We start from the raw sequence: 25509 nt of genomic DNA, 5'->3' as shown, positions 1-25509 counted from the left end.
GATCATTCACATGTTCCAGCCATTGTGTACTGTGCTCAAGCCACGGATACTAGCCATTAGCAAATCTACATATTGCATGAGTTCAACGTACTCACCACGATGTCGTAATGAGAGGATACTACTATGGGAGGCTGTATATGTCAGTAAAGCACAGGACTCAGCGGCTAGTGAATGCTTCCTTCCCCTCTGCCACAGAATTACTGATTTGTCTGCACATTTTTCCTTAAGGCTTTCTGTGGCAGCGACTCTCTTAATGGGAGCAGCAGTGCAGGCTGCTGCGTGGAGCTCGATAATCCCATACATTTTCTGCTGGTTTGCCTAGTTAGGACCAAATAAAAGTCACCTGTCCCTCACTGTGGGTGAGATTGTAGCCAGAAAAAAAATAAAAGTAACCTGCACAGCCTAGGCCAGAGGCATGGGATTCCCATCTTGTCCCTCATCAAAATCCCTCCACTGCAGTAAGGGCAGTCATCTTTTTGTACAGTTTTGCTGATCATTGAGCAGAGCCATGAAGTTACCACCCTGTGCCTTGGGTATTTCACACTTTTTTTTATGCCTTTTCCTTTGATGCTGATTCTGCTTGGGATGCTGAGATTCACTGGGGAAGTTGCAGATGTTTTTAAATAGTGAACGAAACAGTAGTGGAGCATCTCCCATGCCAGTGATCGATAATACTGTGTGTGTAGAGCAGCCACAGATCCTACCCATCCCGTGTCAGTTCCAGCTCCATCTGAGCCCTCCTAACTCCCTTTTTTGGTATGCTTTCTGTCTGAATCTCTATTGGAAATCACCCCTTGGACCATTTCTCCATTGTTCTGTGAAACTTTTCTGGCTTCTCTGTAACAGTAACTGTGTTTTTCAGCTTTGTCCATTTTCAGCCTCACAGTTTCCTCATACTGAAAATGAGAAGAACGTGTCACCTCTGTGCCTGTCTTTAAAAAGACTAGGGGACTTAGACACAGCTAGGGAGGCATCTGTAAAAACAGCACTTTTTCTCTCCACTTATCCTTGTAACATGACTCTCTCTTGAATTCTGTGTTGTTCTTGCTCGATTATTCCTAATCAGAGTGGGTTTTTGCTGTACATGATGAACTGCTCCTTGTTGTGATGTGGCCAGCATCGTTGCGTGGAGGGCTGTGCCCATCACGCTGTTGTGTCACCTCTGCCCCGGTGGGCACAGGGAGCAAGATGAAGACACCTAGGGCCGATTGTTGCCATCCTTCCTTTAAATGCTTTGCTACCGTCCTTTCTCCTAATCCTGGGTCGAAAAAAGTCATTTGTGAAGCTTCAGAGATGGATGGCTACTTAGGAAAATGGAGTTGAAGTGACCTGTTAGCTCCTGGCTAATTGAAAGTAAAACATCTCAGCTTTCTTTCATACAGCCAGGCTACAAGAGACACTAATAAATACTCATTTAACTTTCCTGGGGCATAAACCTTTCAGCTGTTAAACATCTTACCTAAATGGGTAAGTACAATGCTGCTAAACAATGATTTCAGGTCGTGGGTCTCAGTGTGTCACATATGTTGTCTGCATTTCAGAAACTCTGCAGTGATGCTCAGGTGAGAGTTTTTGGCAAATGTTGTCAACTGAAGCCCGGAGGAGACAGCTCTTCTTCCTTGGATAGTTCGATCAATTCATCCTCCTCATTCTCTGATCCAAAAGAACAATGCCCAAAATACCAGGTGAGTCACTCTTCCTTTTTTTTGTGTAACCCATGTCGAATACTAACGGCAGGTGAGGTACTGAATGTTTTAAAATGCTTGAAATCAGAGGCTGGCAGCGGAGAGCAGTTTTCAGTCAAAATCAGACTTTGGTTCTGACTCAGTAATGTTTAATTCTGTAGCTTTGGGTTTGAACAAGTCTAAAACCAACCAGCTGGTTTTCTCAGGATGTGTCTTGCATGGCAGCAATTGCTCCAGGGCGTTCGTTCTGTCTTATGACCTGGGTGATAACACTGGTTCGGTACGATCAGGTTTGGCACAAATACCTTAACTTGGTATAGATGAGGTAGTTTATTTTACTTTATTGCTAAATGCCAGGGAAATAACAGAGAAATGCGCTATCTATAGGGATAGTGTGTGTAACAGCTGTATAACAAGGGATTCAGTGCAATTGAGTTACATTTTGCATAAGAGATTTTGGCCAAGAGAGTATCTAGAGTCATCTGACATGGATATATTTCTGTCATCTCTCCTTCCATGGATCACAAGTGTTTTATATTAAGCCACCCTAAAATAGAACTAAGCCCTTCCACTCTTTGTAATGAAGTAATTGTGTGTTTGAGGGAAGCTGCTATCTCCGCAACCTGTTCTGAAGTACAGTACTACTGATGTCTTCATCTACCGTAGATATAAATGAAGAACCTTTCAGTGCTGACTTGCCTGCTGTCACGTTAGCTCTTGCTATATTTGGTGAGCTGTGTATTCTTGTTTTCTCTTTCTCATCGCACTCTTTTCCACAGCTTTAGTAAGGTGGCTGAAGATCTGTTTTCCATTCCTCCCTTCCTGAAAGAGCATTTAGCTGTGGTTATGAAAGGAAGAGACATTTCTGTCAGCAGCTTCCTTCCAGCACAAAATAACCTCCTTCGTGCATTGTGTGACCAAGAAAAATGATGCCCCCCACTATCCAGAAATTGTGTCTCCTACTGGGCAGGCTCTATGCAAACAATGATCAACGTTATTAAAGGAAATTAATTTTAGTGGTTGGCGTGACAGTGTATTTTAAAGCTGCAGAAAGTTTTCCCCTTTAAGTCCCCATTTCCTCACACATATCACTTAGTCAAAATCTTACTGAGTTGAACTGAAATGATGCGTGGCTATGTGACTGGCTCAGAAAGTGTGTGAGAAACTTTCAGCTTAAGTTGGTCTTCCACAGCGTATTTGTTGTAAACTATCTGCTGCGTTCACTGTGCTCCTTCCAGGCTTCCCCAGCAAGTGAGCAGAGCGCCATAAATACGAGTGTTCTTTACTGCACAATAAAGTTTTGTGTCATGTATGCAGAAGGCCCAGAGTAAGTTTGTCCAGACATCAGTCAGCCTGGCATTTCTGACCTTCTAACCAATGTGTCTGGTAACCTCAGAAGTTACTTAATGTATTTGCAGTATTTATAGGTTCTTTTGTTTGTTTGTGGTTTGTTTTTTTTTTTAAAGCTATAAAATGTAAGTCCAAATAATGCAATGCTATAGGACTTTTAAAATAGTTCTTTATGTTTCCTTGTGTAAATACACTTGGACTATATATGAGCAGCTTTTAATTGCAAGGTGAAATACAGGATTTTGTTACAGGCTTCCATATTTTTAATTATGTCCTATCCAGATCCCTCACAAATGTGATTAGAATCCATTAAGATGAAGCCGAATATGGTTCTAAGGTTGCCCACAATTATTTGTATATTATGACACTAGCATTACCTCTGTACCTGCTTGTTAGTGTAGTCAGGACTGAAAGTCTTTCTGATTTGTTGATTGCAACATTTGACATTTATTTCTGTACTGCGTTTTTAATTTACATATGTTCTTAGTTACTGATAGGACAATATGTACGGTAAGTGAAATATTAAATGCTGTAAATGTATTCAGAAATGTAATTTCCAAATCTTGCAAATTTTACCACCTGTAATATGCTAATGTGCAATAACAAACACTTGGGTATTTTATGATCAGTTTTTATGTGAGCTTGTAAATATGACCTAGGGAATTGGTTTGCGTCCAAGCTGTCAGTGCCAGAGGTTGTGCCCTTTTCGCCAGATGCTCCTTGGCTATTTTTTGTTTGAGTTTTTAATATTTAACCCCTTTCCTCAGTTGATTGCACTCTACTTTGGTCTTGAGTGACCTTTATTTTGCAGCATTAAAGGCCCAAAGAGTTGAGCTGTAGCAGTGTTTCCATATTAAATACATTAAATATGTGCATCTTCTGTTATGCGTGGTAAAATTATTGTTACTAAGTGTAGATGAAATGCCAGACTGAAGCAGGCCATGGGTGCGTCTTACCATGCCCTTTGCCTTCAGCATTGCTTGTCTCTGTCTTTCAGAGGAAAGGGAGACCCCTATAATTAAATTTGAAAGCAGCTGATTTTCACTTGCTCATTTTAATTCAGTTGCTTGACAAAGAAAATCAATACTTTATCTTAAAGTATTTTTCCTCAGCTTTAGAATTAGATTTTCACAACAGCAGAAAGTTGAAACCAAAACCAGCCATCAAAGGCTTGACATTTATTCAGAATGAGTCCTTCAGTTGGAGATCTGCAACAGATTTAAAAATAACAATCATAACATTTGGCTGTAGTAATTTGCAGTGTTCTTACTTGAAGATTTCGTGATGCTGGCAGACCTATCATTTCCTAGAGCCATTAACATCTATGCTTATATTTCCTTGGAGCTGCTGGGTCATACTGACTGATTTTAAAGTCTCGTTTTTCCAGTTCTGCCTACAGTTCACCTAGGCAGGATGATATCCTGGGAGGTAAAGATGGAAATTCCTCTGAAACCCAGCTAATGATCAGATTTTGCCCTGTTGTATGAACACTAACAAACCTTGCAATTTTATCCTCATTTTTATAACTGTGGTTGCTGCTTTTAGTCATCCCCTATCTTTATTGCACTGATAGCAGATATCAGAGGTGAATAGTGTGTGTGTTAAAGTACCACTGTCTTAATTGAGAGTGCTTGAGAAGAACTAAAAATGGAGAAGTGTTACAAGTGTGTTGCCTTTTGGCTGATGAGCATTTCCTTGATCTGTGGGCTAGTGTGAGCAGAAACACGGAGTGGTCATTCTCATATCACTCCTTACTGCTGGTGGGGACCCGTGGTGTGGACACCCTGTCCTTGGTTGTGCTCTGAGCTCACTGTCTGACGCTCAGCAAAATATTTAGATATATTCCTAGCCTGAACCCAGGTGAAGATCCTAGTTGTTCAGAGCTTGGAAAAGGGATATGGAAATATGGCACTTAGCATTTTCCAAACATGAGGTTATTTCTGTGACTGGTTTTAGGGACCTTTTGGAAGGATTACTCCAAGGAAGTGTTACGAGTTACCGTGCACCTCAAAGGGAATGTATTGCTCTCTTGCACGGTACCAAACTACCTCACCTATGAACTGCCTGAGCGAGTGGTCACGATATTTTAAATTATTCAGGGAAAGGCACAAATGGAAACCCAGCACTAATGTTCTGCTAACCTAGAGATGAAACAGCCCTGGATAAAGGGACAGTAATCTCAGTCATTGAAACTATACAAATAAGATGACTGTCAGCTGAGCAGTCATCTCCAGTTGATTACCCTCAGTAACTTTTTAATTTTAGGTTTTTGTTTGCAGTATTTGATCTAGCCTGTGATACGGCATAGTGACGTTCCTCCTCTGTATTTAGCCAGTATGCCTTACGGCAGGCTCTCACCAACCGAGAAGCTGGAATTGCACTACTTAAGCCTGGCATCATGATGGTACAGCTCTTTGCTGGTACCAGCACAGGAGCACCAGGGAAAGATGCATCAAATGTAAAATGCCATCCATGGATAAGTTCTGAATCAGTCTTTGTCAAGAAAGCACTGGTCCAGCTTGGCTCCAATGCACAGTCTGTGTAAGATCCTCAGTGGACTTGTGATTCTTCTTGTCAAGCAGACACAAGGTTTAGGCTTAATGGTTCTTATTCAGTAAAGTGTGTTATCACACTCTTAAAACATTATAGTCCTTTGATTCGGCGCAGTTTGAATCTGCTTCCCCTCACCCCCTGTAGATGGGTTAGGTTTGTTGGGTGATTTTAGTGGTTTAGCTCACAGCCAACATGAAGATCACTTTTTATGCTAACATTATCTTTATGGAACCATTCAACTTAGCATGTTCAACAGTATTACAGTAAGATATTTTGCATGTTTATCTTTTAAATAAAGAATATTTTCCTTAGTTGTATGTTGCTTTAATAGAAGTGTGCTTCTAAAATGCTTAAAACCAAATGTTCGTGGGGGTTTTTTCAGGGTTCTCGGTGCTCCTCAGATGCTAACATGCTTGGAGAGATGATGTTTGGCTCTGTGGCCATGAGCTACAAGGGCTCCACATTGAAAATTCACCAGATCCGGTAAGATTAATTTTTTACTGCTCATCTTTTCAGAAGACTTACTCCTTAGTGCTAATATGTAATGAATTGAATGCCACAAGTGCAGAGTGAAAGGAATTTCTGGGTTTGCTTTAAAGTTCCTCTGATGTCACTTTTGACACAAAAGGTTGTTTTGTTGTGTTTAGATGTATAAAATGTGGAGGGTTGTGAAATAGAAAGTGAAACCTGTCTTGGTACTGTGTTTCTGACTGACCTCTTCCTTTTTGTCCTGTAGCTCACCTCCCCAGCTCATGCTCAGCAAGGTTTTCACAGCTCGCACTGGAAGCAGCATCTACGGAAGTCTGAATACGTGAGTCTGTTACAATTTGTATCTGTTGCACGTGAGCAGATGAATATAAGAATATGGAAGACTTTTTTTGGACCCTCCAGATTCTTTCTCTAGAAAAATAACTTCTTGTTCCCTTGATCCCTTCAGGATCTGTTACATCCTCCCACTAGTGTCCTCGCCTTTCCTGTGCGGTTGTCTTCACCTCGGTTTGCTTTAAAAGCGAATAAATGAACCATTCCTTTAATGCTGATGTGGTGAAGCTTGATATCGTAAGGTATAAAAGTACCTGCAACCACCAAAGGAGAAGGGTTGAGGGCAGAACACTAGAGTTGGGGAATTCAGTCCAAGATGAAGAAAAATGTTACAAAAACATCTGGCTTCAGCAAGTTCAGTGTTTAGTTTTCTGTGTATTAATTGACCCACCTGAGAATGTGGCTTAGGCTATGAAAGCTGTTTTTTTGGTGGAAACCTGTGTTCTGTGCTTGTCCATTCCATTCGGGCTATAATGAAATAACACTACATTCTGGTGAAATGCAAAACACTGTTTTTGTCATATGTTTTATGTTTGTTACAGGTTGCAGGACAGTCTTGAGTGCATTAATCAAGACAGCAATACATTAAAGCCTGACCACAGTACAATTATGAATGGACTTCTTGGAAATATAGGTAATTACAAACAGATTTTATTTCCTGGTATCTTTAACTGGGTAATCATAGATTCTAGAATATGAAAGTCTTCTAAATAGAATCAAATAAGAAAAAAAAAGAAAGCTAAAGACAGAACAGAAAATTAATATTGGTGGGGTTTGGAGGACAGTAAAGGGGGTCAGTTGGACAGTTCAAGGAATTATGAGTGATTCTATATCTACAGCTGTGTATACGTATATAAAATACATAATAGAAATATTTAGATATTCTTAAGTTCAAATACAGAAAATGTTGGAAAATAACAGTCTGTGGAACTCTGTAAGCAGCATATCTTGGATCAGGCAGGCTTGATTTCTGCCTGGCTCGGTTCCCCAATTTTATTTTCATTGTTAGTTTTCATTCGGTTCTGTACTCTGGCCACCTGAGCGCACGTGGCTGCGTGTTTCGTACTAGTCTGAGTTAACCTTACACAGTTGCACTGGAGTTTTTGATCAGATTAGGCAGAGTATCTTTTTGTTCTCTCCCCTTTCTCTCTCTGTCTGACTGTGGAAGCTAAGCAGTCTTGAAAAACCATCTGGCATCTTTGGTTCTCAGCCTTCATGGAAATGCTGTGGGTGAAGGCTCCATGAACATTAGATCGCAGAAAGAGGGGAAACTCTTGGCTTTTCCCCTTGGGGACAGTAGAGCGGGTAGCAAAGATATTCTATTTCCCAGCTTGGTTGTCCAGTGTAGCAGCCTGATGAGCTCTTCAGCACATCCTCCCTTTCTCTTGGTTTAGATTGTTGACTTTCCAAGCAAATGTCTGTTGTAGTGCGCGGAATAAGGGACTGCTTTTTATGTTTGCTTTCCAGAATATTGCTGTATGTAAAATACACTTTTCTAGGGTTGGAAGTGAGGAGTGACTTTGATGACTTTGTTACTCTGTCTGGGTTTCTGGCTTTGACATGGTCCTAAATCTTGTTGGGTGGGTTTACTTCTCTCCTTCACACTGACTTTGGTAAGACTACACCTAAGCATGGGCTTAAATGCTTTTCAGGCTCAAAAGCTGTATACCTCATTAAAATCATTCCCAATAGTCCATTGATAAGGGAAACCAATTAAAGTTGTAAGAACCTATTATCTGTTAAATGCTTCCTGAATTTACTAAGTAAGGAAAGTTGAAATTATGCACTCTTCTTAATATTCAGTGTTCCTTTCAGACTTCAGTTGTGATTTTTTGCAGTGCAGAAATGAACGAGGTGCCCGATCTAATAGAGAGGAACTCACATCATCTACTTCTAGAGTTTTGCTGTGGTTTGCTCTTGGCAAAAGTTTGCTGTATCACCGGTGTGATCTAAACTGCGAGTTCAAATTCAGATGATGCAACTATTAGGCATGGACTTGATATGATTTAGGCGTAGCCAGTGCCGCACGTTGATCTGTGGCCGGCTCCGTAGTGACGGTGACTCTTCCCCACCCAGCAGACAAGATAACTGCCCCGAGAGCTGGCCAGGAGGTGTAGGCACCTTGGTGCCAGGGCGTGCAACAAGAAGTGAGGAGATTGCCTTCTAGAAGAGGATGCTGAAACTTTATTTGTAGTTGAGCTGCACAAGTTTTCAGTCGGTTTGACAGTGTTTGTTTACAGTTCCCGTTTCAGTGCAGAGGGAACCATGGGTATAGTAGGTAAAGAAGTTAATCTGTAACTGAGATATTTCTAACAACTGTGTTCAACAGCAAAGACTGCTCCTGACTCACTGGGTCTCACCAGCCTGTGATAGGAGAAGGGTCTATGTGTTTTGGTTGGGAACTATTTACAAGCTGCTTTTTTTAGATACGCTGGTTTACAAAAAAAAAAAAAGCAGCACTGATCATGTCCTTTCCTTTAGTGAGTGAACACCTAAGAGAATGGAAGGGCGCTTTGTTGAAGTGCAGCGTTTGTGTTTTGTATAATCAGAAAACTTTGAGTGAGCAGTAGCTTCAAATTTAGGAGAGGGACTGGCAATTAACTCATTAAAAATACCTGTGCATTTTTCCTGGCTCTGTGTACAGTAAATACAGTCTTTCCCTGATATATCTACAATCCAGTATTATTTTAAAATGGACTACTGAGACTGCTAACATTTATTTTTTGTATGATCATTTCACTAAGCTGATGTACTGACTGTTCTCAGAACAACTACTTCAGCCTATAATTTTCTGTTGGTTCTACTAAGATGAATTCCTGCCTGCCTTCTCCCCCTTCCTCCCTGTCGTCTTCAGCAACAGTGCTCCTCAGCCACCCTACCAGTGTGGATGCTAAAACAGACATTGTACTGCACGATGAATCTCCTGTTTGTCATCAAGTTAGGCTTTGAGTCTGCATAAATTAATCATTCTTCAATTTTTTTTTAAAAAAAAAAAAAGCCCTTGGAGAGAAACCCCATCCTTGTATGGGAGACAGTGTAAAGCTGGGTCTATTATTTTAATTCTATAAATACTATATAGTCCAACTGTAAGCCGCATCCTTGAATCAACGGTCTTGTTAAGTGTAAGAGCTGTTCTCCTGCATACGTTAGTCTGCCTTTATGTTGGCTTATATCTTCTCCCTGCCCTGGCCCCCTCCCTACAGACTGTTCTGCTTTACTAACCTCATTCTTTCATGTGTATTTTACGTTTTGCCATGTAGGTCTTTCACAGCTTTGCAGCCCTAGGCGGGCATTCTCAGAGCAAGGTCCGCTCCGCCTGATCCGGAGCGCCTCTTTCTTTGCAGGTTTGCAGTGTGCTGTGTGCTGTGCTGTGTGGCTAGTCTAGCTGTGTGACAAAACTGTGTGGATTTGTAGTTTAGCCCTGGAAATAAGATTATTTTTTTTCTTTTTTTTTTTTTTAAAATACAAAGTGGACAGTGATGTCTGCTCTCTTACCATTTTGGATACATGCTTTAAACCCCCAGAGGACAGCAGGCATTTTCATAGTCCTCTTCGGGGTTGGTTGTGCCATGTTGTTTTGTTTTGCAAACTTATATATTTAATGGTGGATTTCATATTTCTGCAAATAATATTTCACAATAGTGTCTAGCTATTTTGATCTGGACTTGTTTCAACCAAACTGTAAAAACTAAAGCTAACCTAGGTTCATTTAAAATTGACGTTTCTTGCTTTTAGTGGCTGGGTCTTATTTCCATGGCTGAGTAGCTTTTATTTCACACACATATTTGTAAAATACATCACACTTAAAGACTATTGAGCCCGAGACACTTTCGATCTTCTGTATATGCAGACTGTGAATCTGGACAGTTTACGGCTTAGTTGAACAACCGATGCACTGCTCACAATTTAAAAGTATTTATTTTTTTCAAGACAGCATTGTAAAAGCCTTCTAAAATTATATGTATGATACCTGAGAAAGCTGGTATATGAATGAAGTCGTGTTTAGATTGGGTTTTGGTGGGTTTTTGTGTCTATACCAATGTGACCAACATCCTTTTGGTACATTAAAATTTCATTGAAAAATATCTGTGTGAAGAAACAAAGTGTACTGGTTCTAGTTTGCACTAAAATAGGTGTATGGACCTCAAAAAAATACATACAGGCTTTTCAGATAAGCATTTTGGCTTGTTCAGCTAAGCAGCCTTTCTTGGTGATGGCCTTGTGCAGTGCTGTTGGTCTGAATTAATGAGCATGTTTTTGTTTCATTAATTACATGGAGATCTGCAAACAAGAAAGGAACTGTATATTCCCCTGCTAATTGGTATGCCTTGTTTTACAGTTCATAGCAACCCTATGGATATGCCTGGGAGGGAGCAGAATGAGGACAGAGACAGCGGTATAGCAAGATCTGGTAATGTCAGTTCCATGTGTTAACCCTGTAGACTCCAAAAATATTCAGTGATACTTGTCACTGAGATGTCTAGACACTATCAAATTATTTTTCCTGTGCTGAAATGTGATTGTTCTGTTTTGTTATATATAAGCCTTAATGCATACCTATATGTATATGTACAAATGTTGTAGGTGTCAAGGGTATCGCGTTAGGAACCTCGCAGAGGTAATCTGAACAGCAGTGCAATTTATTAAAGCGTGCTGCAGATAAGCAAATGAAAGACTGAAATGAGTTTACAGCATTTCTAAATGAGACTTGTCATCTCCTTTCCAAATTGAGCAGGACAGTAATGTTAAAACCTGAATTTGCCTCCACAACACCCCTCTCTTCCCCCCCAAATTCAGGGTATTGGGCACTTAAGCTAAGGATTGGAAAGGCTGTTAAAGGATGTGATTAACGTTAACTCCTTTCCACAAAGAAATTATTTCCCGATACTCAGGGCTGATGAGCATGGTGCAGCCCGTATGTTGCCTATTATGTAAAGCTGCAGGACTGTCCCACCCTTGTAGTGCTTGTATATCTTGTTAATGTTGTTATAAACTGGTTATTTTTAGATAAGAAACATAGATAAGTAAAAGAGAAGGCACCTGAAACGCAACACCCATTTATCCTGAAGAGCTTCATTTAGTTGCTGGTATTATTTTCAAAATGCACTTTCTTCTGGAGAGATTTTTATTTATTCCTCTTATTATTGCAGCATCTCTTAGCAGTCTGCTCATCACTCCGTTTCCATCTCCGGGCTCTTCGTTTAACAAAAGCTGTGCTAGCAGTTACCAGCGGCGTTGGCGTCGCAGTCAGACTACCAGCTTGGAGAATGGGGTCTTCCCTCGATGGTGAGCTGGGAATGAAAATGCTGGTTGCTGCCCGTAAATTTTCCACCATTGTCAGCTTGATTCTGCTCTTGCATATGTACATCTGCTCTTGCTGTTGCTTTCTGTGAGGTATTTACAGCGGTGTAAGTCAGGCTGCACTTCAATGCCTGATCTTTTCTGGTATCCGGTTTCTTCATGGCATTCATTGTTTTGCACTAACTAGAAAGCCTTCAGCAAAATGTAAACCTGTAGGCTGCACTTTTGAGGATAGGAAGCCCTAAAATCCTACTCAAAACAGAAATTCTTGGCAGAGAAGGGAGAGGACTAGAATACCATATTCTGATCCCACAAACATTTTGAATCTGGTTCCAGCTTTTTTGATTGCAGGATCAATTAATGGTTGCTTGTAAAAACTTGCAAAGTGGATGTTGTCAAAGGTGATGATTTGACAACACATGCAAACAAAAGGTGTTTATTGAAGTTGAATGTTCAAGAATTGAATTACACAGGAAACCAAGGTACAAGTTTAAGCAGTGGATTACGTTAACTTTCTGGTTTTTTTCATGCTTCAAGGTCCATGGATGAAAGCTTTAACTTGTCAGATGACAGCTCTGGTCCTAGCCCAGGAATTGTTAGGAAGAAAAAGATAGCAATTGGAGTGATTTTTTCACTCTCAAGAGATGAAGATGAAAACAACAAATTTAATGAGTTCTTCTTTTCGCACTTCCCTCTTTTTGAGAGTCACATGAACAAACTGAAGAGTGCAATAGAACAGGTAAACACAATCTCTCTTGATTCTTGCACTTGTATTGCCGTGTTTCCCCCAGCCCTATCAGATTTAATTCCTGACTCTTGTTACTAGTTTACAAAAGTGGGAGCAACTTGCTGTTGGGTATAGGAATTGCACCAGAGAAGAGCTTTGCTCCAGAACATCTTTGATGATGTTATTGCTAGCAAAAGCACAACATAGGGTGAGGACAGAGCATGCTGCATTTTGCTGCAGGGATTGCTGAAAGCTAGAACAGTCCCTCGGCTGTGTAAGCTCCCAGCAAGCCCTGGATCAGCCAGGGGGGAAAGGTGCTTTTAAGGCCACCGCTCCCTCCCTGTTTCAGCTGTATCTGAGTCTAGTGGATTGCAGGGTAGGGACCTATCTCTAGACTATTCCAGGCTGTAAATAAAGATCGAGCTTTTTTTCTTCCTTTTTATTTTACCTCCTGATTCTGATGTGTCGGAAATTTTCAAAGATTGAAGTTTCAAATGTGCGGTTAGATTTGCTTCAAATCTCTCTTCTAGGAAATACTTAGTGGTTACTTTGCCACTGCAGTGAAAACTTTGACCCCTTTTATGCCTTGAATGATGAAAAGCACAGAAGAAGCAGAGGCTGCAAATGCATGTGCCTCACCTATCTTTCCTCAGATAGGAAAGTTGGCAGTTGTACTATCATTTTATCACTTAAAAAAAAATATTTGCATGACTAGTTGCATGAAAGATAAAGTCAAACACATGATTTTGTTTTCCATTTTCTGTGCTTCTGTAACTATGTGTTACTTATCTGTTTAATGATTGTTTTCAAGGCTATGAAAATGAGTCGTAGATCAGCTGATGCCAGTCAGCGGAGTTTGGCATATAACAGGATTGTTGATGCCCTTAATGAATTCAGGTGAGCACTTTGTCTCCTATCTTTTGATTCTGTTTCTTCAAAAGCACTCGAGTCTGCTTTAGAAGGGTCTTCTTAGTGCAGGATAAGTGACTTATAATGTCTAAAGTCTTCTGCAAAAGTAAGTGCAATAGAAGTATTGGTGATAGCAAGCCATTATGATCTGTTTGTGTTTTTAGATTTTGCCAAGTGTGTATATCCATCAGGGCTTGGTGTGAACAGGACATAGATGATCAAGGTTTTCTGTGCTTTAGGTAGTAATGAAGCTCCCAGCAACCTCTTAAATTGTCTTTTATGGCTCGTTGAGAGGAGAAAAAGAATTGCCATGTTAGTGTATGTTTTCCTGATGTGTGAGCAAAGCAAGACCTTTACCCTGCCCTAAATTCTACTCTAAAGGCATGTCAGATAACCAGCTACTAAGAAGGAGGACTATCTTTTTCACACAGTAAAATGTAGTACTGTAATCTCTTGCTATCAGTACCTGCAGAGCATCTCTTCAGCAGTTAATATACAAAGTAACGCAGATAAGCACATCTCTGGCATTTAACTGTATTTTCTTTCCATAGTTTAAGTCATGGGGAGGGAATTAAGATGAAATCCATCTGTTTCAAATGATTCATCTCCTCTCACATGGGAGTGGCAGTGTGCTTCGTTTTACAACCAGCGTAGAGCTACTTTTTAAAGACATTATAGAAGACAAGTGCTCTGATGTTGTAAAAAGAAAATCCTGATGTCGGGATCTATTTTACCGAACAGTGAAGGATCCTGAGGGCTCACTCATTTTTCTACAATTCCACTTACTGCCTGAATGCCATGGATTAGGTGGTGTTGCAGGATAAAGGCACAGTATATGTTTTGATTTTTTTTATTTTTTTAGAACCTCACCTCCAGGCAGTTGCGAGGAAGGGCAGAGGATCTGTTCGGTAGGGACAGGAGGCCGGGAAGAGCGAGCATGTGGGCTGGCGGTGAGAGGTGGATGGGATGAGCAGTGCCAAGAGAGGGAGCAGAGGCAGCTCGTGACTGCTGCGAGCTGCTGATCTTGCCCAGGGGCCCGAGATGAGTTTGGCAACTCTGAGCAGCCATGGTGGTTCCTCCGCTCCCCCCAGCTCGGCTCTGCCTCTCCTCCCTGTTCTCACCCAGAACCATTTCTGTGCATTCCCACCCCCTCATAACACCACCTCCCCAGCTGTTTTCCCAAAACTTCCCCCAAAACATTCCCCTGCAAGAATCATTCAGCGGACTTTGCTCGTTCTCCTTTGTCCTTCCAAGTTAAACAGTTCCATAGTGCTGGGGAGGGGCCCGTCTCCCGAGTCAAACGTAGGAAAAAATAACCCTGAAAACACAGGCCAAATCCCCCTTGCTAGCTTTTTCCTCCTTGGAGGGAAGCTTGGCGGTGCTGAGCTGGGATGGAACGACGAAAGCTGCTCTCATCAGGCTGAGGAGGAGAATAATGTCCCACCGGACACGGGAGGATTGGCACCCTCCTGAGCCGCTGCAAGACACGATCATTCACATGACACAGCCATTGCGTAACCAGCGCTGGAAGCATGTGTCTAACTACCAGTTTTATGCAGAGGTTTCCATGGTGATATAAATATTACTCTTTAATAGTGTAACGAGGTAAATTAAATCCAGTTTAATTTCATATAAATGAATTTCCTGGGGCAGCAGACTTTGGCAATTCTGAGTGCTTTTTCCTTTTTTTTTTTATATTTTTTGATGTTTTTTTTGTTTGTTGTTTGGGGTTTTTTTGTTCTCATATTTTTTTAAGTGTGTGCATTCAGAGGTGTGCACCAGCCAGTGCCCCCAGCCCAGGCCGGTCGTGCAGGTGGGCAAGATCCTCGTGCCTCTGCAGTATCTCAGGCTGGCAGTGTGTGCTGCCATCGAGAAAAGCATTTCTGTAACACACAAGAGCCACTTGCTTTTCAAAGCAATGCAATATATGTGTGGTAAGAAGGAAGAAAAAAGGCATATTTAAATACTGAAGGCTGGATGCAAAGGTGCTTTGGCATCAGTTCAGCAAACCCATTTAGACCACTATTATCTCTTTAGGCGTCTGCTTTCCCACTGAAGTCACGGGGAAGTCAGGAGCCCGAGTCCCTTGGTGAACCTGAGCCTTGCGTTGATTCCTGCCCTCTTAGCAAATTGTGCTGGAGGGAAGAAGGGTGCTGACTTCAGTGGCTTGGTGTTTCTAAAACGTAATCCTGTGCTGGTTTAACTCATTGCAGTCATTTTTTGTCTGAAGGAGAATTTTTCTTTTTTTTAAAAAACCCAGACTTTCAGAGGTTCCCAAGCGTAGTTGATGTGCAGTCCTCTGGTGATGAGCGTAACCTCCGATCCCTGGGGTATGGGGGACTGGCTGCACGCTGCTGTGCTGGTCAGAGAAGGGAGGGGGGAGTGTGACGGTTGTTACCGTACCCTCCTGCCACCCAAAAGCCCCCCTCGGCAGGGAAGGTTCTGGGGCTGTGGGTCAGCCCGTGAGCCTGCAAGCAGGGCTGTTGTAAGGAGCTGGCTGCAGGGTCAGCCAGGCGTTTATAGGCGTTTGCCTGCTGGTACTGGAGGATGGAGGGGAGAAAAGAAGACAGCAAAACAGACCCCTTCCTTTGCTCTTGTTGTTTCATCCAGGGAAAAACAAAGCTGCCTTCTCTGAAAGGCCTAAGCTGCTTCTGCAAATTGACGCTATTGATAAATTTGCCATCAGTTTGGTGCCCAGCTCCAGGCCTACCCTTGCATCATGATTCGCCTCACGGCGATTTTTAATTTTCTAAAGCACTGATGGATTGAGCTATTAACACTTGACTTAGAGGCTTAAAACTCTCTTCGGATGTCAGCTGTGCGGGCACATGACTTAAGAAATAAACTACTGTGCTTGCATAAACATTTCAGCTCCACGGGTCCCTGAGGCCAATGCAGCACATTGATAATACAGATTATGCATCTGACTAATACCTGAGTGGCAAATACGCAGACTGGCAAGGAAGCACTGGACGCAAGGCCTGGGGAAACACCTCTCTCTGCTTTCTGGCAGCCAGATTTATCCTATTTTATGCCAATAATTTTTAAGCAGCTTATGCTGCTGTGAACCGAGTGGTGCATTTTGCTCAGCGGTGCAGGCTGGCCCCGGCGCCAGCACGGGCACAGGAGTCGCACGGGCTCCCTGCGCGGGGGGAGCCCTGCTCCTGCACTAATTGCAGCAACTATTGCCTTCGTTTTCTTTTCCCTTTTTAAGGAAAAAAATTATCTTTGGAAGGAAGGAATGAGGATAGGGAGCAAATGCATGTGAGTTAAGCTTTATAAACCACTGATGTTTTTTCCTTTTTGAAACAATCCCTGAAGAGATGCTAAGCCTTGCCATTGTGTTGCAACTCTTGAATAGCAGAGCAGCTCTCGCAGCATGGTGCTGAGTTTCCCGTGGGGAGGAAGGGGGCTGCAGCGGGATGCTCTCGTCCGCCAAGAGCCATCTGGCTCCTGTGGTTTGTGTAGCACCAGGGAAAGATGTCTCGGACTGGTACTAACACCCAGGACAAAGGCCGGGCAGGTTTGCAGGTGTATTTAGGTGAGGGTGAAGGAGGGAGCAGCACAACGCCTGACCCGCAGCCGTGCCGTGCCGTGCCATGCGGAGGGCGGCTGCCGCGGCACCGTGAATGCTGTCGTGTCTGCAAGCAGCAGGGCTGCTCGCCTCGATACCATCTGTGCCCGCAGAGCAGACAAACCCCAGAGGGTTTGCAGGGGGGGTTTGCTCAGGTCTTCGTTTTCATTTGGCTGGGCTGTGCTTTGTTTGGTTTCAAGCCGCTGTTAGATGTGAAGGTGTTTCCTGAGGAGCTCCCCCAGCCCCTCCTGCACCCGTTGCTGCTGCCAAGGTGCCCATAAGCCCCAGGCTGGAGTTCAGCCTCCCAGAAGCATTTCCAAATATAAACCATTTTAAATGTACTGGAACCCTCAAAAGAGCAGAGTCTGTCATTAACTGAACTTTCCCTTGCATGTTGCTGCTGGATGCTGGTGTGCGTGGGGGGCAGCAAGTGGAGGAGAGGGGGTTGCTTGCTGCAGATGGCCAAGAGGGGTCAATTTGATTTTTAATGGTTGTTATTTTTTAAATCCAGTTAACTTCCCTGTAGTGTTCTGGGTATTTTTTTTTTCGTTGTTTTATTTTTTTTTTTGTTTGTTTTCTTTTTGGTCTTTAATAAATGGAAGGAGAGCATTTCCCCCCGTGTTTGCAGAGCTGGAAAGCAGTTAATCCTTGCCCTTGGTTTCTGTGCCATTGCTGCCTGCGCTGGCATGGAGGGTTCCCTGCACTGCAGTCACATGCCTGCTGGCCGCCGGCCAGGGCAATCTGATCGCTCTCTGAGGAAACACTATCAGTTGCAGATGCAGCCAGGGTTACCAGAATAGTAAATAACGAATCACAAGACTCAGTCTATCTTTTCAACGAAAACAAATATTTTAATATGTTGGTTTTAGTATAGAAGAAGTTTCTTTTTTCAAAACAGCCGAGCTGCAAGAGGCTTGGCTTGGGTTAGTTTGCATATGGAGCAGAAATAAGCTGTATTTTACGTTAAGTTGTGCAATTTATCTTCAGCTTCTAAGGTCAGCTGTGTCTGGGGGGTGTAACTTTTGATACTCCTTTTGAGCTCTGAAACTCATCGAGCTTTGAAGTCCCTGGACTTGGGGTTTCTCCCTTTCTTCGGGCCTCTCTAACATCCACTCCAGTTATCGGGCTGTGAACAGAAAGCTTTCCCTTGGTAATCCCACCCCTAGTCCCAACTCGCTACTGCCCAGGTATGAAATCCCCGTGCCCCAAGAGCACTGTGCTGCCGGAGACCCTCTGGTTCCCTCCGTGGTGCGGCTGTGCCGGTGTCCCCAGGGCTGCATGCCCCACTCGTGTCTAACCTGGCAGGAGTACGGTGCCCAGGTCCGTAACCAGGCTGTGCTTTCTGCCCCAGAGAGGACCAGCAGCAGAGGGTAAGGTAGAGCAGCTCCGAGGCTGCTCTAAGCTGACCCAGCAAACAGCAGGTCCTCTGGGTGCTGTGGGTCTAGTAAGCACAGCAGTAACTTGGCTTTCCCTCTCTCCAGCCCAGCAACTGTTTTCTGGCTTGTCCATGGTGCTTGTGGCGGTGGGGTGTCTGAAAATCTAACCTTTGAGGAAGGCGGGGTTGATTTTGACTGTTGTGAACGCACAGGATGGATTTTGTATTTAATGAAAACTGATGGAAGAAATAAGGCAGAAAATGCCACTGCTCCTCTCGCTTCCTTTCTTCTTGAGCAGTCCTGGTGACTTCTGCGTGGTGCATGGTCACCTTTGCTGCCTTGTGGGGAACAGCTCTAGGGGTCTTGTCACCCTACAGCTGCGTTCTTCTCTGCCGAATAACCGGGGAGTAACTCCTCCTTCCCCCCAGTGCCCCTCATACCGGTGCCGTTGTGTGCTGCTCTGCTGCCGACGTGCCGGGCTCTCGCTTCCTAGGGAGTTTCACTTTAAACACTAAACCACGGAAGATTTGGCAGCTGCTGCTCGAGTGTGTTTGCCTGCCTGACGTGCACAGCCATTGCTTTACTTCTGGAAGTGTCTATAAATTTTTAGACCAACATATCCAGAGAAGATCTTTATAAATCAGGGGTGCTACTAGGGATAATGGGATAATGTAAATCTTTGTCTTATAAACCAAAAATATCTCTTCTAGAAAAAGTAGTGCGTTAAGTCGGGAGAAACCTGATTGGATCAGTCATTTCTTTTGTTGTTTTGTGTTTTTTTTCAGGCTTATATTTTTACTGTGATGAAAATGCAGGTGCTCATAGTGTCATAATGTAGGCATTGTACTTAAAACTGTAATTGAGTTTAGATTTTAGAGGAGTTTAACAGTAATCTGAGGGGTTTTAATCTGGTATTTTACTGCGGAGCCAAAGTTTTCATTGTACGCGTACTGTCCTCTGTAGAGTCAAAAAGGATGTGGGTAGGTGTGTAATCCTTGAAACCATGGGGTAACTTTGACTCTCATGCGCTATATTTAAAGCTAAAGAAGTAAGCTGGTTCCCTGCTCTACAAATCTACACTTTGGTGGGTTTGGCCTGGAGATACACCAATTTTTTAAAGCAAGGAGGAAGTTAAGGTATTTTTATGTCAGATACGCATAAACTTGCCCTAGTCATAAATCAAGGAGAACCGTGGAGGGTTTACTTGTTTTGAATGAAATGGAGAGAAAGCAGGGAGATAATAACAACAAAGAAATCATTCATTTCTTCTTCATTCGGAAACAGGACAGCTCTTGACCTTTGACAGTGAACGTTACTGTGTTTGGGATCACTTTAGGTAGATGCATGAAGAACCTGTGAGGCTTAACTCTCCAAAGTGGAGGGGTGAATTCATACTATTTAATCAACAGCATGGTTTGGATAATGGTTGATGAGGGAAATTTTGTTTCTGATAGAAATGACAGCTGGAACTAAATGTTGCAGTAAATGCTTTGAGTCGGGATCTCTGCCTTTCCTTTTGTTCAGTCTTCTGGATTTTTTTGGTTTTCTTTTCTAGAACGACTATTTGCAATCTCTACACGATGCCACGGATTGGGGAGCCTGTCTGGCTTACTATGATGTCGGGGACACCAGAAAAGAACCAGCTTTGCCATCGTTTCATGAAGGAATTCACTTTCTTGATGGAAAACGCTTCTAAAAACCAGTATGGTGGATTTGAATTTTTAAATTACATATGTGTTTATGCCTTTTTATTTCAAACCAAGTTTTGAATCAGTTTTTAAAATCCTGGTAGTCCAAGAATCAAAAGGCCATCCATAAATACCTCTTTTTTAAAACAAAGAAGAAATAAAGTATCTCATTAAATGCCTGCTTCCCGGCAATCCTCTAAATCTTGGTAGAGGCTAAGCATTTGAAACATGTCCACAGGAAGCACGTGATGGGTGTGTATGTCTGGAAGGGCATGAACATACCTTATGAAACGCATTAATCTACCTTTCAAAATCAGTTATCATATGATGAGCAAGGTTAGACATTCAGTAAGAGCCGTGTCTGTAATACTGTCTGACCACAAATTGCTCTTAAACCCTACTTCTGTAAAAGTCCACTAAAGAAATTGCGTGCTTCGTTAGTACTCACCTTTCTGCCCCGAGGACAAAGCCATGAGCAGTTGTTAAGAATCGAGAAAGAGAATGTTCTTGATAAACTCGGGAGAATCTGATAGATTTACTCTTTTGCCAACACTTCATCCTCTTTCCCCATGGCAAGAATAGGGGAAGTTTTTAAAGCATTTGGCTCCACTGAAGTCCTAAAACGAGCACAAACATGTGAAGTTTGAGTGGGAATGGCACTGAAAGACCAGCTGTTTGCTCCGGGGAAGCTGCTGTCTGCAGGGTGGGGAAGGGGCTGCTGCTCACCATCTTCCAGCTTTGCCCACAACTTTCTCAGCTTTTCTCTCCCCCAGACGGGAGGGTGGCAATTAGCGGTCAGCGTGGTCCACCTTCTCCTGCCGCGGTGCAATGGGAGAAACTGTAGGGAGTTGTGAGGGGTTCAAATGTATTTTCTTCAGATCTTCTTACAGTTCCCGCTGCAGCGGAAGCTTTTCCCTGGGATTAGCCCCTTTGGTCCCTGCCATTCTGAGCCCTATACATCCTGGTTACTTTTAAATGGTCATTTGTCTGGTTTGGTTTGCTTGCTTTATTTTAGATATAGTAAGATTTACACTGATGGAAGCAAGAGGAAAATCAAGCCCCATATCCTTTTCAATCCAGTTTTAAATCTCCTTTCCTCCTTTGGCTGTCTCCGGTGAGGAAACGGCTAAATTTTGAGCTGTAGTGTTCCTAATGCTGGTAAACTATTCAAATAGCATTATTTTGAGGCTCGGTGGTGTTGGGCTCTTTTCCTCCCCGGGCCCCTGAGCCGCTGCGGGGGCCGCCAGCACCATCTGTCGGCATGCGGGGAGGCTCTTGGGATGCGCTTCTGCACGCCCCTCCTGCCAGGAAAGGGCACTGGGAAGGAAAGTCTTCCCTCCAAGAGCAAAAACCGTGCTCTATCCTTGCAATAAATCAGATATAGTTAACATTTTTCAGAAAGGTTTTTTCGCTTCACTTGCTGAGCTAGTGAAAACTGTTTTGCCGGTGTAAAGACAGAGCCTTTCTGGCGGAGCTACAGAACTTTGGGGGTTTTTATTTTTGAAAAGGAGCAGCCATATGTGCTGAAATTGCTAACAGTTAGATAAAAGAACACAGCACCTAGCTATTTTACAGGTTTGGTAGCAGTAGCCTTCCTTCTCATCAATAGTCACCCATCTTAAGGGTTTGGGATCTCCTTCTTGGAGTACAGAGGCCACACAGTGCCACTGTTTTCTTACAGTGGACAAAATAAGTTGGTTTTGAGATGTTTTACAACATAAAGCTTGCAAAATAGGAAGTCTCATAATTATTGCCAAACAGAGGAACTGAGATGCCACAGGTTTAAAATATTTCATTTGACTTTAAATGTGTGTTCTAAAAAAGAGCTTTGCAGGGGCGGGAGGGAGGGTACAGCCTTGGAAGGAATGATCTCTGCTGACTTTGTTAGGTTGTTTCTGCAGTCCTTGATCTGTATAGACTGTAGAACTGCTGTCAGTTTAACATCCCAAGTGTGTACCTGGAAAAAAAACGACGTTGAACGTTTTGCTTTCAGGTTTTTACCAGCTTTACTGACTGCAGTCCTGACTAACCACTTGGCCTGGGTCCCTACCGTCATGCCGAATGGCCAGCCGCCTATAAGAATCTTCCTGGAAAAGCATTCTTCGCAGAGCGTGGACATGCTGGCCAAAACTCACCCGTACAACCCACTGTGGGCACAGCTCGGTATGTGGCAAACGTCTATAAACCATCCAACAGCTTTTCATAAATGGGTATGCGCGCAGTGGTTTTTATGGATGCTTGTTACTTCCCCCTCCCCAAGTTAATCTTTTGGTTTTTACTCAAAACAAGACAGAAGTGTGTATTTCAAACTTAGAGGTGGTAACTGTATATTTTTTTTTTATGTGGGCTATAATTTCTTAAGGCATTATCAATTATAAAATGGCAGCCAAAAAGTAAAGCCCTCTTCAGTCATCTATGTCAAGTCTCTTAAGGTCACCTGCCCTGGTGATGATGGAGGATTCCCGTCCTCCTCTGGTCCTCCTTCTATAAGGAAAATTGATTTTTATTTTTTGGGATGCTGCTGTCAATAATCCTCATTCTGGAAAGAGCAAATCAAGGAAATCCATCTCTTGATAAGAAATGAACATGCTCTCAATACAACAGGTAAAGGAGCGAGACAGTACAGGAAATCATGTCTAGGTAACCCGCTGGGTAAGGTCTCAAAGCCTAGTTGATTGAGTAGCTAGGCATACTGTCTTCTAATTGCTGAGTAGAGAAGAGGAGATCAGCTTCCTTCTGTCTGGTCAGATTGTCCTGCTCTGCACACAAACTCTCATGGAATTTGGCTAGGGAAGGGAAAGGAAAGTTTCACGAGGTTGATCTATTCTGGTATAGGCAGGAATGGCCAGGGACTTGGCAAGAAGTCTTGATTTCAGAGCTCATGGGACTCAGGGGATCCACGGTGGTTAGGCTGGCTTTCGAGGCCCCTTGGATCCCTTGTGCCTTCATCCCCACATTCGTGCAGTGCCCTAATACCTTCAGAACAGCACAGACACTGGCACTTCGCCAGGTGAATCTGGAGTACACTCAAAACAACCCATCCAACCCATAGTAGAGCTCAAGGGAGGGAGGAGAAGAAGGTTGGCTTCAGCTATGCACTCGCCACTGTCATTTTTTGCCCTTGTTCTTGGCATAGGATTGTTTCTCCTTCAGCTTTCTCTTTGTGGGTAAAAGTTCAGCCCAGTTTCCAGACTATCCGGGGTAGTTCAGAGCAGATGCCTCCTCTCTCCCATGGCTATATAAGGAGCCCAGGAGATGAGCCTCCAAAGCTAGGCACTGAAGTTAGGTGGTACGAATGCTCCCAAATACGTGAGATCAGATGTCTCTGTGACCAGTGTGTCACCTTACATGCGATACCAACAGCATCTTTGGGATTCTTTGTATTGAAAACAAAATACTAGCATAGCTGTCCTTGCTCTTCTGCTTTAGTATTTTTCTGTTGAAGACCTGGCCTTTGAAAACTGGCCACAACAATTGTCTGTTAGAAGAATAATTTATTTTAAAGGTGCAAAAATAATTGTCTGTCTTATTTCCTATTCTAGGCGACCTGTATGGGGCTATTGGATCACCTGTGAGATTAGCGAAAACAGTTGTGGTTGGCAAAAGGCATGACCTGGTACAGAGATTGCTTTACTTCCTTACTTACTTCATCAGATGCTCTGAACTTCAAGAGACGCATCTTCTAGAAAATGGGGAAGATGAAGCCATTGTCATGCCTGGAACTGTTATAACTACCACACTGGAGAAAGGAGAAGTAGAAGAATCTGAGTATGTGCTTGTCACAATGCACAAGAACAGGGGCAACCTGCTCCCGACGGAGTCTGAAGAAATGAGAACTCCTAACTGTAGCTGTAAATATTGCAAATGTCCGATTTCCCTTGCACAAAACATAGAAGGTGTTTCACGGCAAGAGAGAGAAGACGCTCAAAACACTCCTAAGGCAGAGCTGGAAACCTCTTCAGACGAGAACAGAACTATTGTTCCTGACGATTGCCGGGAAGATGCTGTTGATGTTAAGCAACCGAGACCCTGCCTGGACACAAAACTAGAGACCGTAGTGTGCACAGGGTCAGCTTCACCAGAAAAACGTGTAGTGACGGAATCTGGTTTGGAGCCAACAGCAAACGTATGGAGGAGTGAAGACTCGCTGGAATCGGGCAACCAGGCGGTCAGTGTAACAAGGTCACCCGGTATTGCTGTGGAAAAGAAGCCGCCGGATAAGCTCTTCTGCGATGCGTTTCCTTGCAGTGCTGCCGAAGCCCAGACAAAGGTGACTTTCCTCATCGGAGATTCCATGTCGCCCGATTCAGACATCGAACTCAGAAGTCAGGCAGTAGTGGAACAAATTGCGAGGCATCACAGCCCGCCAGCAACGGAGGAAGGAGTGTCTGCTGATCAGAACTGTGAAGCTAAACAAACTGTTGAGGACCAAAATAGAGACTGTGGGACAGCTGAACCCTTTCCTCAAGTTGCTAGTGAGCATCAGAGCTGGAATCCAAATCCATACAATGCTGAGAGCATGAGTCTGTTTGATGAATATTTTACTGATGACAGTTCAGTTGAAACCCGGACTATTGATGATGTTCCAGGGCAAGCAGCTGCGGACCTTCTCACTCACAGCAGTAGTTTAGAATTTTCTAAAAAGCCGTGTACAAAGACTAGCAAACCACCTAGCGAATTTTGTAAATTTATGGACTCTGTTCGACAAGAGACCTTCAAAAACTGCTTTAATGAGCAGGACCAAAGAGAGAAAATCTCTATTCGTGTCCCCCATGGGGACAGAGAAAATGTAGAGAAAAAAGTTGCCCCGGGAATTGATTGGGACATTCCAAGAAATGAGAGTTCAGATAGTGCCCTGGGTGACAGCGAAAGTGAGGATACAGGTCATGATCTAACTAGACCAAGCGGTAACTATTACGGAGGAGAGCAAGAAGACTGGGCAGAAGAATATGAGATTCCCTTCCCTGGGTAAGTACTATTCAGCAGTAATAGAGCCTAAAAAGATAGAGCCTCTTCTCATGTCACGTGTTTGGAGGAATGTAGCCTAACTTGGCATCAGTGGTTGGAAAAGTGTCTCTTGAGCTTGCTGGTTGTAAAAGAACACAGAGAGATCAGTGGTCTGGAAAAAAATACTAACTGTATTGTGATCTTGGCTTGTATCCTTTTCTTCCACATGGACCGACTGCAAAAGCTGACTTTAAACTCTTTCTTTTTTAAAAAAGTGCTTGAATAGAAGTTAGAAGAGATACGATAAAAATGAAAATGCAACCTCTGTAAGCTGAATTTGTTGGTTACTACTGTACATCTCTTTGATATGCCTTTCTTGCAGGTCAAAATTAGTTGAAGTGAATTCTGTCCAGCCCAGTATTGCCAATTTTGGAAGATCCTTACTAGGTGGCTACTGTTCATCTTACGTCCCTGACTTTGTTTTGCAAGGAATAGGAAGTGATGAAAAGCTGAGGCACTGTTTGGTGTCAGATTTGTCTCATGCTGTGCAGGTAATTAAGCTATATTTGGTAAATGT

At 43.0% G+C, this 25509-nt stretch overlaps 1 protein-coding gene across 1 annotated transcript in view; it reads left to right on the top strand.

Moving 5' to 3' along the window:
* Window positions 1–25509, top strand: part of FNIP1 (folliculin interacting protein 1) — a 43572-nt gene that overhangs the window by 14218 nt on the left and 3845 nt on the right. Inside the window, exons 3-15 of the mRNA XM_009701950.1 lie at window positions 1542–1685; window positions 5971–6071; window positions 6325–6399; window positions 6953–7044; window positions 9671–9754; window positions 10750–10821; window positions 11561–11696; window positions 12249–12450; window positions 13250–13335; window positions 19853–19999; window positions 21979–22148; window positions 23528–24953; window positions 25315–25483. Of these exons, the coding sequence (XP_009700252.1) occupies window positions 1542–1685; window positions 5971–6071; window positions 6325–6399; window positions 6953–7044; window positions 9671–9754; window positions 10750–10821; window positions 11561–11696; window positions 12249–12450; window positions 13250–13335; window positions 19853–19999; window positions 21979–22148; window positions 23528–24953; window positions 25315–25483 (2904 nt within the window). The remainder of the gene's footprint in view (window positions 1–1541; window positions 1686–5970; window positions 6072–6324; window positions 6400–6952; window positions 7045–9670; window positions 9755–10749; window positions 10822–11560; window positions 11697–12248; window positions 12451–13249; window positions 13336–19852; window positions 20000–21978; window positions 22149–23527; window positions 24954–25314; window positions 25484–25509) is intronic.

The sequence above is a fragment of the Cariama cristata genome, unplaced genomic scaffold (assembly GCF_000690535.1).
Source record: "Cariama cristata isolate BGI_N322 unplaced genomic scaffold, ASM69053v1 scaffold5906, whole genome shotgun sequence".
Lineage (NCBI taxonomy): Eukaryota > Metazoa > Chordata > Aves > Cariamiformes > Cariamidae > Cariama > Cariama cristata.
The sequence above is the reverse complement of the archived record's forward strand: the minus strand, read 5'-3'. Positions and strand labels throughout refer to the sequence as shown.